Source organism: Centroberyx gerrardi, chromosome 16 (genome assembly GCF_048128805.1).
Source record: "Centroberyx gerrardi isolate f3 chromosome 16, fCenGer3.hap1.cur.20231027, whole genome shotgun sequence".
NCBI lineage: Eukaryota > Metazoa > Chordata > Actinopteri > Beryciformes > Berycidae > Centroberyx > Centroberyx gerrardi.
In genome coordinates, this window is record NC_136012.1 from 20,603,823 (window position 1) to 20,616,973 (window position 13,151).

The following is a 13,151-nucleotide window of genomic DNA, read 5'->3' on the forward strand; positions in this document are numbered from 1 at the left end:
CTTCCTTTGGAAAGGTCTCTTAGTTTGGATGTGGCTGAATCCAATCCTTTCACCACTTGTTCTTTGCTTAGCAGAGTAATTTGTAACAAAGTAGTAGTTATGAATACTGCTTCAAACATCATTTATCATTGAGCCACTTTGTGTCCAAACATATTTGCAAAATTCTGACTGGCTCTTTCAATCAGATGGATACTCACGCTACAAGGATGAACATGCAAAGAGACTGTCCAAATTTGATTAGATGGCCTCTCCATACAAGTAAACCTTGGCCCGCCCAAGGTCTCTTCCATTTCCATTTTTTTTTCTGGGAGGGCTAAGGTTAGTGGTGCTGGGTAGGCCCAACATGTTATTTTCTGTCTTGTGCTTTGTTTTCTTTCCTTGTGCTTTATTTTGTTGCTTACTTTATTGAATAATTTTGTTTTGTGACTGATTGCTGATTAGTTACATCTTGGTAGGATCATTCTTTGTAAAGTCCGTTGAGACATGCTTGTGATGAAGGGCTATAGAAATAAATTTGACTTGACTTGGTCTCTCCATAAACTGTTCTGTCACTGAATAGCAATAGCAATGCTAACCCTAATCAACAGCATTGGGAAAACCATGAGAAAACAACGCAGGAGCAGTTCCATTTGTCAATCACCCATTGGAGTGACAGTCTTACTTCCTGACTCACAATTAACCCTCAACGAGTCGCAGCAAAAACCTCAATGATCACACAACTGCTCCGAGAGACTCAGACTGAGCTGCACCTACATTCACAGTTCCCACAATGGCCACAGAATCCTTCACCCTCCTACTCTATGTCTCTCAAAAGGAACCAAAGACCCACTGGAAAGAGAGGGAGAGGAAAAGGGGCTTAAGTATAGAGTCCCCCGGTCCTGGTATTCAGATTGTAACACACACTGTACCAGACAAAGGTGCCCCGAACAAAAAAGTTAAAATTCCCTTCAACATCCGTGATTCTCTCCTTGCAACGTAGCCTGGGAGTCGACGAGAAAAACATGCAACCACAAAAGTAAACCTATTAGCGCAACAAATGTAGCTTTTACCTATACCCTGGGGTTGCTGCTGTGTTGGATGTCAGGGCCTTACAAAACAGGGTGTTTGAAATATTGAAGCAGCCAAACGGAGAAGAAATCCCCTATTATCTACTTGAATCCCCTGAAGGAGCGTAGCATGGGGGGAGGGGGAGTTATGTTTTTCAGAGAGTAACAAAAGGTGTGCTGGAAGGAAGCTCGCCTTGCAGTTAGAACTATAGACATTATGTTCCAATTGTAGGAAAGGACCTCCTTTGAAAAGGGACCTGGTACGTTTCAAAGAGACACACAAAGAAAGGCTAAACGAAGTTGAGAGGAATTTTGAGGAAGTTTTAATGTGAATGAGGGTTCTGCCAGTCGACAGGTCCATTTAGAATTCACATGAAGGAGAGAGAGAGTGAAAATGGGAGAGAAAGAAAGAGGAAGGGGGGGGGGGGTTTGCATGGTCTTTGATTTTATATATGAAGCTCTGCTCTTTGCAAACACACAGGAAGTTGTGCCAACTATCTTGGGCTTAAAGAGTAAATTCCCAGTGAGTGATATATTGACCAGATTACAGACAACAGTTAAAGGAATCCAACATTTAGGCATACATTACATTTTATATCTAGTGTTTTTCCCTTCAGAAATAACGACTGTTGACTGCAATTTGAATTTTATTGCGGCTCCACATTTGCAATTGGTATAGTACAGTATATCAAAAAGGGCAATTTGATGAAACAGTTACATGTTTGCAGTTACGGTCTGGAAAAAGATACTAGGCTCTTTCGTTGCACGGCACCATAGATAAGCTAGATGCAGACATGGTGGAATGTAAAAGGTTGTACAGAGATTTTCCACGGCACATAAACTAGAATGAGGATGAAAAAGGGGGTTCAGAGGTCAAGTGCCACAGAAAGAGGATGAAAAAAAGAGAATTTTAAAGTGCTCATATTTCCATGACGGGTTATGCGGTAGCACAGCCGTACAACCCTTTTGTCCCATCAACGTGCTGGGGCATTTTGTCAAGTGGTGACATTCTCATGACATGTGGCTGATCTTCTTCTGCCCCTCAATAGCCGGCCAGGGAGCACGCTCCAAACTGCCTGCTGTTCACCGATGTCTCACTCCAGAGCAAAGGCTGAGGAAGAGTGTAATTCACGGTGTCTCTATTGCTGCTGGACCCCTAAGGCAGACAGCTCAAGCCAGAGGAATGTCAGCATAGAAAGGGGGTGGGTTGGGGGGTGGGGGGGCACTTTTGAAAAATGTCTATGTACTGGAGGAATAAGGATTTGGGTTGATTCCAAAAGCATGATTCTTAGGGCTTGTCATATTATAATGGTGAAAATGTAAAAACTGTACATTGCCATCTATTTTATCCAAGTATCAGCGAGAGTAGTGTGGAGCATAATGGCAATTGTAGCACGCTTATCACCAATTATCATAAATAAGTAATTATCGAACCACCCTCCCCCTTCCTCCCCAGGCACACAAAAGTGGCAGTAAGAGCAAATTTTATTCTTATTAGCATACGCTTTCAATTTTACGCAAGAACATTTCTCTTAATTATATTACAGCACTAATTACTGCCAAATTATGTCTTCTGACTTCTGTCGACTTCTGAATTAGGGATTTTAGAAGATGATAAGCTGTTCGAGAGGTGCTACTTCCATCAGACAAGTGCACGGCCTGTAGATCAAAACATCCGAGCACTCCCTATGATAAAGCTGGTGCTGATAGCAAGCCCTTAACTTGTCTGGTCACTCTTGGTTATAGCTCTGAACCTGCTATCAGCACTGGGTCTGGTGTCTGTCAAATGCCATCACACATACCACATGCCAACAGAACAATATTGGGAGCAACATTCCTGCACCATCATCCACCGATACACAGGGAGAGCAAAAAACATGATAGCTTGCACACACTCATTCCCCACTTGTAGTTTCCCAACCAAACCACATATTTTTGGATCATCAGTGAAGCAAAAACGTATTATTCATTTTGCATTTATGTCTGTCCAGTTTTATATGTTTGGCTGTTTCTGCTGTCAACAGAGTATAAATTGGTAAAAATGAATTGATGATTAATGATTAACAGGCATACGGACCACTAGTGAGTTGGCTGCATCTCGCAAGTATTCAGGCGGGCTGTCTGGATTTATATTCTAGGGCTCTAATAACTGAGAGATTTCCTAAATGCAGACTTCCAGTTAAACTAGGTATAGTTTCCCTTCATTACTGTGTGTGTGTGTGTGTGTGTGTGTGTGTGTGTGTGTGTTTGTGTGTGTTCTGTCCAGCCATGTCAAAAGGGTAAACTCAAACCATTCACGCAAGGAGCCACACAAATTGGCAGGTAATGTGTGGGGCCAGTCAACAAGAAATACAAACATGGAAACTCTAACAAGGAAACTTTGCCTTTACCTAATCATGTCATATGGAAAAAACTCAATGCTTGCCATTCAAATCTGGTTCTAAGCATGACTCTCGGCCTTGAGAGCTACTGTATGAGACTTACCTCAATGATGTAGAGGACAATGTTCTTGTAGAAGCAGTACAGGATACACTTGGCTACACGGTTGTAATTCCAGGCCCCATGGACCAGCAGTAGATTCTTCAAGTATTTGAACTGTGTGGGAGAGAAGTGAGGGGAGGAAAGAGCCAAGATGAATGAATAGCAGAACTCTGGGTATTTCACAGTTCACTGTCTTATGGGTCTTCACTATCTGAGATCAGTGCCAGCCCTCCTGGAACACTATCGTGTTTACAGGAACTCCTGGATTAAAGAAAGCAGCAGCCTTAACGTCATTTCACAGCAGGAAAAGGGTTGCTGGCCATTAAGGGGGATCTTGCCCTTGCCCTCACTGACACATTCTAGGAATTTCTGGTCAAAGTTTGATTTTGCCAGACCCAGGCTTGCCTTAAGTTGCTGAAAACAGGGGAGAACACATGGGGTTATTGGTCTCCAAGGGCTCAGCATAATAGTTAAATGGATTTATAATAATCCTACTATTTGGGGCCTGTGGTGCACGTCATATTTCAGGGCAATTTGTTGCTGATGAGTGTGATTACACTGGAGCAGAACTCTCTGAGGCAAATACTTCATCTTAGTTGCCCATAAATTACTAAAACAAAGCACACAGTGTAACCATGAGCAGAACGTCTACACTGCATCCGCTCATCTTTCCCCTGACAACAGGAACATTTCTTAAAATTTGTCTGAAACCGGAGAAACAGGTCTCTATAAAACCAAATAGCAAATCTCTAGGTAAACACAATTTTGCTTATTTGAAGGCCTGCTTGTCTTTCAGTAGAACAGCGGTATTCCTTGGCAAAATGAAAGCAGACTGGAGCCTCCAGTTTGTCTGACCCTTAGCATGGTCGGATCAAAAATCAGTTAACACAGAGCTGAGCTGATGACAGACAGACAGCAGAGGTGCCTCGGCCTGGAGCCTCTTCACCCTCCACTTGCTTCAACAGATACCAGTGAGCTTTAAGAAAACCGACTCTAGCTCTCAGTTACAAAGCGTTAGAAACTGGTTGAATAATAAACTACAGCAGCATGAACTCATCTGATGCTGCAGAACATTAATATACATCATGTAATCAGTAAAGGAGTAGAAAAACAAGTTACACAACTTCGCAGGATTGATTTTAGTATGCAGTCGGCAAATTACAGGTAATGTACCGTTACGCCAATAAGGGGAAAACACCACAAGTCTGGAGGAGTAATTTAATTTGACGCCGGGACGCAACCTAAATGGATTATAAGAGGCCACCTGCCTTTGAAAGACATACGCTTTCTACATGTCATATGGATGGAAGGGGGCACTTAAGACAAACCCAAGTCTCTTTAAGAGTAATTGGATGCTGAAGCACAGAGAATGTGCGGTGTTTCAGTCAACGATTGGCTTCCCTTAGTCTCAAGCCCTGTGGCTATAATAGAAACATTAAGTACTGAGCGGCACGCTGTGTGGAAAAAGAACCATGATATAAGAGCTCCATGGCTTTTGTCGCTGGCACAATTCTGCTTGCTTATGGGTATCGCATATCGATGCTGAGTTTCAGACATACTGGTTACTAGGATATAAGAATGTGTTTACATAGCATTTTGCCGGATCTCTTCCTGTATAGCTATGTTGGGAGTTGAGTGTCGGGAGATGCCTGTTTTGCAGGTGCTGCTGCTCGACTGTATAAGTAATGCCCCAGAAGATACCTGATCTAGGGTTACTCACAATAATGTGCCAGGTTATCACTAACACTCATTGTACTTAAGAAGACAGTAAAAAGACAAAGAATTGTGTAGAATCTAACTTTTAGACGGAATGTAAACCAATATCAATGCTGCATTCCAATGTAGAAAAACACTGTAAAAAGTAAAAAAAAAAGATAAAGTAAAAAAGTTTGTCAGACACCTGTAGCTCCTATGCAAACATGACATTAATCAAGTTAAAAATCACATTTTTAAATTTCCACAGTTTAGCAGTCTTTAGCTCTATGAATAATGCAGCTTGGATATTAGCAGAAGAAAAATAATGACTAATGAGACTCTACTGCGTTGGCAGATTTTTCAGTGTCTCTGACTCTCTCTGACTACACAAAGGCTGGTGACAGGTGCATGCTCCAGGCAGGCACTGACATAACCTAAAACCTGCCTTTTTTTCGCCTTTTAATTTAGACAATAAATCCTTGGCAAAGTTCCCATTTTAGATACTTTTATCCTCCATCTCCAACAACTCTCCATCTCTAAACTTAAAAAAAGTTTAACCAAAATGTTCTCCATTTCTCTTAAAATGTACAAGAAAGGCACATGACAGTAACATCTGATAATATATAGCCCAACCCCCTGCCACCCTGCTCACCTGGGCAATGGAGTAGTCAGAGGAGTTTGCTGCTTGTAGGCCCTCATTGCCTGAGATTCCCACGCCAACATGAGCTGTCTGGATCATGCCCACGTCGTTGGCACCGTCGCCAATGGCCAGTGTGATCACCTTCACCTGTTTCTTCACCATCTCCACCACCTCTGACTTCTGAAGTGGTGATACTCTAAAGGAGAGAAGGAGAAGGTTAGTCACCAAGAACAATTAATGGGCAGAAATTTGTCTTGGTGATATTGGTGCAGCGATATATTCACAACTTGGGAGTTTCACAGCGCATACTGATGGTACCAGGACAACAGGAAGTCACATGTAGTGCAAAGGACAGTGCAAAACACATTGATAGTAGACCTCAGATTATACACAGCACCCCAGGAAACATTTGAAGGCATTTTCTCACAGGAAATTCTATTTCATACTTTCCCAGTATTGAGCAATGTAATTGAGGTGCGCATAGAAAAACATTTATTCTAAGAAAGTCTTGAGTTCAGCATTTTACAAACCCCAAAGCTCTTCCTCAACCTCAGAAAACAGCACAGAAGGTTGAGACAGACAGTCAGGCGTGCCAACTGTGTGAACATAACGGCCTGTTGTAGATAGGCTGCACTAAATACTAAACACGAGGGGCATTTTGAACGGAATATATTCCTGTAAGAATTATCCAAAATCATTTGTCATTTTCTGGAAGATAATTGCAGATGACAGATGCTTTCCTTCCCTCTGCCTGCTGCCTTCTCCCTCCCCTAAGACCCCTGTCTGACTAACTTAACCTTACTAGGTCCATGAAGTACAGCCAATCATTATGTGATGGTTGTGACACATCCTATAACTCCTCCTTTACGAGACTTCAAACTTTACTTTATCCCCTCAGTGACACCCAGGCCCACAGCCTCCCACACAGGAGCTTCCTCTGTGAAGGCCAGAGGTGTAGGGGTGATGTACAGTACAGTCAGTCTCCAGAGATGACGTCGTAAACTGCACGTCTTTCTTAAGCTAGCAAATTCCTGTGAAACTGTTTATGGTTATGTTCTCCCGGCTTAAAGAGGCCTCATTCATCTCCCGGCGTCTCTTGGTGCCCGCAGAGTGTGTACCAGGCAAAAGCTGGTAGAGAAAAAAAACTGACTGAGTCATAGTGTGGCACCTGTAGGTTTGCTGTTGTTCTGAGAACATGGTGCTGATTTCTGGCCCCGGACCCTGTCACGGTCGCTTGAGCACTTAAGTACTTCCTTTAATTAATGTGGCCTAGGCAGGTCAACACAGTGCACCTTCATAATTTTGAAAGTTGTTGTTTTTAATTTATGACCATCACAGGTTTTAAATTGCAGCCATAAAACACTCAATGACTTTTGTGGCAAAAAAGTGATTTTTTACATAACATTTAATTACACATTCAATTCATTAAAATTAAAATTAATAATAATTAAAATTATATAAAATTAAAACTAAAAATACTTTTTAATAAAAAGCCGATTTGCTCCTTGTGAGCTGATTTTCTCTAGTGATACACTGCTACTGCTGCATATATGGAAAACTGGGTGAATACCAGGGTAAAATGGGGTATTGGAGTATTTCCCAAGTACTAAATTCCAATACCAAGAGTGTGCAACATGTCAGAAATCAGAGATAATTGACTTGATTTTCTCCTTATTTCATAGGAGGATCTGTAAGAGCTCTCTAATGCAGGAACATTGATTATAACAGACATTTTTGTCCAATTACTACAGTCTAATGGTCTTGTTCAGTAAAACAATGGATAGGAAGGATACTACTGTATACGTAAAGTTCAGTTCTCAGAACTGATATATAAATATACCAATTTTGTGGATAGTTAAAAATCACTTGAACTGTTTTTTGTATGTAGAAACCTATGCAATGAGCAAAGAACACTTTCTTCATTGTGTGAACTTTGTTACCTTACCTGCAACATATGACTGCTTTACACGACAGGGCCAAATCCAGGAAGTACTGCCTTGCTCCAAATGTAAGGGCGTATTTGAGAGTCTTTCCGTCGATAATGAGGGCGAAGTCGTTCTCCTTGTACAGGGCATCTCCCAGCATGCCACAGTGGTGGCTGAGGGTCTCCCTTGTTCCCTGTATACACAGAAAAAGATGTCATGAACATTAGTTATTATAATTTTAAGTCTACAATGTTTAAGAAATGTTGTACTGTTATCATAATACTACTGTAAAATAATCTTAGCTATTTCTGTCCAGCTGAGAGGTTCTTAATGGAGTCTGACGCGCAAGTCTTGCCTTTAACGATTAATTAATGTATATGTCGGTTTAGTTAGTCTAGTTAGTTAATATGGTTGCTTTGTTTTCCTTGTGATTTCCTTTTTATTTCAAAGCATTATGTCACTCTTTGTAACGAATACAAATATAGATATTGTTATTATAACATTATTATAAGAACACTATCTATTGTCCTGACAAAGTTGATAAAATGCATATATATTTATGCATGACTTCATATGGTCGTATGAAATAAAGCCTTGACCATCCTTCAAGTTTTTCAAAAAATGAACTCCTCTTCTCAATGATTTCACTGGGTGTATACAGTACTTCACCCCGCTTTCACAATCGCTCTCTGCAGTGGTAATACAGTAATCTCATCTTAACATATGGAAAAGGTTATTAATGTTTGCCAAGTAAATTCAGATTTGCAACAGATGTTAGAATATAATGCAATGATGGAAAATAAGAAAATACCAAAAAACATAAACATATATGCCATGCTTTATTAGCAACAGCTTGATGGTTCATTAAAAAAAAATAAAAATAAAAAAAAAATGCATATGTTATGAGGCATCAATAACAGTATGACAGGCGTCAAGGGAGATTTTTACTTTCACTGATTCAGAATTTTGCTCTCAGCTTCAAAGTTGATTGTTGTAAGTTTCTAAGCTGTTTTTTCAGGAAAGCCCTGCCCCTGCTGAATATGATCAAAGTGGAAGCCAGGAATATTTCTATGCACTGATTAATCCTGGACCATTTTAATCACCCCTGACCTGAAAAATATGCATTTTTTTTGTTAGTTTTACATTTGAGAATTGGCTGAGAAATGCACTGAACCACGGCATGATTTCCCCTATTAAACAGTATCCTATGACTGGCAGATCATCTATTGGAGCAATGAGCGGGACTTAAAACAAGCATCTTCTCCTCTGAATGTATGACATATAAACTCTGAGGACTAGGCAGGAGACAACATTTGTACAAGGGATGAATTTGTTTCACTGCTTGTGCCTCACAATTCAAAGTTTGTAGAGCAACACTACAGAAAGACCAAGGTGGTGCTCCGATTGCCTCATACAATACTACAGGTTCCTCAGTCCATTCTCAGAGGATGAGTATTTTATAAGTCTCTAAATCAAAATGGACTGTTGATAGATTATAGCTACTATAGCTAATCCCAGGCTGCTGCACAGCTGATGTTTTGGCCATGTTTCACATGCTTATTGGACTCAGATCCAGACCTTAGCCATGAGGCGAGAACTTAAACGAGTTAAGTTCAGAATCTGAATGGATCATATTCGGTGTTTGGTGATATATACAGCTGTGATGACAAGTGATGAAGAAAAGCCATAAATATGAGGATGACAGCAGGATTAAGTGCTGGTACAGGGCATACAGACTGAGATGGATAGAGTGGTGAGATCATCATTTTATTCGTCATTCAATCATCTTCCTTCCAGATGTTGAAGCCATCAGGAAACAAAACTCAATCTTGTAACCATTATCAGAGTGACAAGAACAGGTACTGCATAGATGTGTTCATAAAAATGTGAGGTCTTGTGCTGAGCCTGTACATTGACAAAAGTAAGTCATCAGGTTTCTAAAACTATATGAATTACATTTGTGGCATCTTCCAGATTTCTGTCTGAACTTACATTGCAAAAAAGATTAAAGCAAACAAAATTTTGACACTGAAATCCTAACTGGGGAGAGGAAATTAAGACTGAAATATCAAACCAGAATAATTCATGTACAATAACTTTGTATAATCTACGCATAATAAAGGCATAACTCAAAAGAACTACATTTTCTGATTTGATCAAGTTGTCTAAAATAAACCTACATTCTACTTCAAGATGTAGAAATGTGAACATACTGAACCAATGAACAAATAGCATTAACTTGCTAAAGAAAAAGAACCAACTTCTATGGGAATGAAATGATGACTTAAGTATTGACAAATGTGCATTATGTATCATAATATGTGCGAATGCCTTCTCAGATTTGTGAATGTGAAATATCATATTTCCAAGTGGGTATTCGCATTTGTAGACATGTATTCTAATCTGTAAATAAAACAGTTGTGAGATAAAATATTCAGCAAATAAAACCGTTGATATTCCCAAATGTACAATAAAATTAGTGGATAATTGATTTGACATTTGCATAAAACATCCAAATTTATATTCCTCTGTTTTGAGTTTTGCACTTGCATTTTGTTCTTGAACTAATGCATGTTTGAAAGCCATTCCACAGATAGGTAAATAGAAGAAAAATACAGAAATACATTAGTATGGGAGCAGAGATACAGCCATATGTCTGTAAAGGACAGCTTGAGTGGAACAGAGTATGTGGCAGGTGTATGTGGAGTGGTCCCAATGCGAAATGTGTGTGTATCATAACTGATTTCACGAGCATGTGTGGGAGTAACACATTCAACTGGGCAGCAAGGCCTTGTGGAAACACCGCATCAACGATACATGGAAGATATCACAACTAATGTGCCAAGCAGATGCTCCGAACAGCTGTAATCATTATGAAATCGCAGTGACCTGGTGGCCATGAACAGTGCAGAGGGAGGGAGGGCTCCGGCCCGCTGTCGAGGTCAGATACCTCAAAGCGGCCCGATTGTACCAATGGGATCATGCAACGCTCGCTTGGCATAACAAAACTCTGAAACCCCATCTTAAAGGAAATATTTGGAGAGACGGGCTTTACGTTTCACAAAGTGAGAGAGGAAGAGTGAGACATGGGGAGGGAGACACACAGAGAAAGATGATGGATTAACAGAGGAGAGAAACTGAACATGAAGACACAAAAGCAGCTGTGAGGACTTCTCCACATGAGTACAGCCGTCCCTGATGGGGGCTGTAAAGCAGCTCATGAGCTGGCAAGCAGTGTGTGTGTGTGTGTGTGTGTGTAGGGAACAGCACATGTCAGATGTCAGAGTAGGCATGGATTGTGTGACATCTATATTGAACCACAGAATCCAGAGGAAAGCATCTCCATCTCAGTTGGCAGATCAACTTTAGATGAGAACATCTGTGTGTGTGTGCATGTGTCTCTGTGTGTGCATGTGTGTGTGTGTGTGTGTGTGCATACTTGGTACAAGCCGGTATACAGTATGTATGAGAAAGAATTCACTGTGTTTGGGGTAAAATCTATTCATCACGTATTGTGATAAGCACAGTTTACCATAACAGCCATTTCCTCAAGTAGAGCGGCCATTTCCCCCCTAATTTCCACTGAGGAATTTTAGCAGTAATGCTACATGTCTCCTCCTAAAGCCTCTTTGTTATGGCTATAATGACCAGTTTAGCCTATGTGACTAGCTAGTGTTTGGTTTGGGAGTGGGTATGTGGCGTCCATTCAGAAATCCACAAGAGCTTCCCATAAAGACTGAGCTCCATTGTTGATATAGCTCTTGAGTGATATAGCCAACAGGACGTGACACTCATGATGAGAAATCTGGACATTTGTATGGGCATAATGTCATCATCTGTCTTATACAGACTTAGAGGCACCCAAAGAGGGGGATTCACCTTGGTTAGAGGTGCATGGACACACACACACACACACACACACACACATACACACAAATACTCACACAAAGCATTATTTGCATCCACTGAATTATTAATTTCAAATTATTCAAATGTCACATAGATACACGTGCACAAAGCCACATTTTAAATGCTCAATTTCCATTCAGACCACACACACGCACACATGTACACACACTTCTGCATCACCGTTCTGACCCATCTAGATCTACTGCAGCTTCACCTGTCGGTGGAGATCAGACAGCTGGGCTAGCGAAAACTGGAAACAAATTAAAATGGTGCGTCTGTGACTATAGTCTGTAGAAGACTGTAATATACTAATACCAACACCCTCATGGTCTTCACTAATCATTGTCGGCTCCCCAGATGATTAAACGTGCTGACTAGAAGATGAAGCTTTTGCAAATGACCTAATCCTACCTTGGAGAACAAGTATCACTTTGGGAATTTCAGTGATTGTAAAATTTAGTACTGGGGATGTCTTGGAGCGCTTTCAAGCTGTCTAAAACTTTGTTCTCTCTTTGATAACCATTTCTAAACACTGCAGAGAGGGAAGACATGCTCCAATTACTCTCTTTCGCAACACGAGAGCACTCCAAATTACCAGCACTGCCGCTTGGCCCTCTGTTCACTGAGCCCCCTCAGTCTTGGTGGAGGAGAGTCTCTCCCTTAGTGTTTTAACAAACTGCCTTATGTAAGCATCTGTGCAACCACAGGAGAATGGGAGCTGACATTTCAAAGCGCCGGTCCGTGTGCTTTATGAATGCACCGACCCCAAATTTTTACCTTCACTCCATTTATCACGCTTAACGACTGGCTGACAGAGTGAAGGCCGTCCGTCATCACCACAAGCCCCCACCCCCATTCCCCTCCCTTCCTTAATTTCTCCATCCCCTTCTTCCCACCATTCCCTCCTCCTTGTCCAACACACTCAAGCCAGTCTTTGAGTTCCTTCTCCAACTGTGGCTCCTCTCCCTAGCTTTCTCCTGCTGGAAGTGCAGGGACTTGCCCCTTTCAATTCCAGAAACAACAGACAAGGCTCTCCCGCCGGGGGTCAACAGACTTCTCTGCTGGATGTCTTAAATAGATGTTAAAGGCAGATTTGGGGTGTGTGGTTGTGTGTGTGGACGGCTCCCTGTGGCCTCCTCCTTTCAGTTTCAGGCCAGTTTTTTTCAAATGGAGAGTAGAGGATGTGTGTGTGTGTGTGTGTGTGTGTGTGTGTGTGTGTGTGTGTGTGTGTGTGCGCGTGGGGGGGGGGGTTAAGCTGTGCTCCAAGATGTGCCAACATCATCTTTTTGTTTCTCTTTCATGGGGCAAACAGTATTTAGTAAATAGAGTATTTACAAATAAATCTTAGCACTTATTTTCACCTGCTTACAGTACCATGTGATATCGTTTGCTGTGTAGACACAAAGAATAATACAATGAGTGCCAGAAATTTAAGACAATCACAGTAAAGTAAGT

The 13,151-nt window shown here is 41.2% G+C and overlaps 1 protein-coding gene across 7 annotated transcripts in view; it reads right to left on the reverse strand.

Annotated features, from left to right (window-relative positions):
- Nucleotides 1-13,151, reverse strand: part of atp8a1 (ATPase phospholipid transporting 8A1) — a 111,876-nt gene that overhangs the window by 27,584 nt on the left and 71,141 nt on the right. For all 7 annotated transcript variants that reach the window (XM_071900261.2, XM_071900257.2, XM_071900259.2 and 4 more), the window contains 3 exons: nucleotides 7,808-7,980; nucleotides 5,875-6,058; nucleotides 3,531-3,641 (listed from right to left, as the gene is read on the reverse strand). In XM_071900261.2, coding sequence (XP_071756362.1) covers nucleotides 3,531-3,641; nucleotides 5,875-6,058; nucleotides 7,808-7,980 — 468 coding nt within the window. The remainder of the gene's footprint in view (nucleotides 1-3,530; nucleotides 3,642-5,874; nucleotides 6,059-7,807; nucleotides 7,981-13,151) is intronic.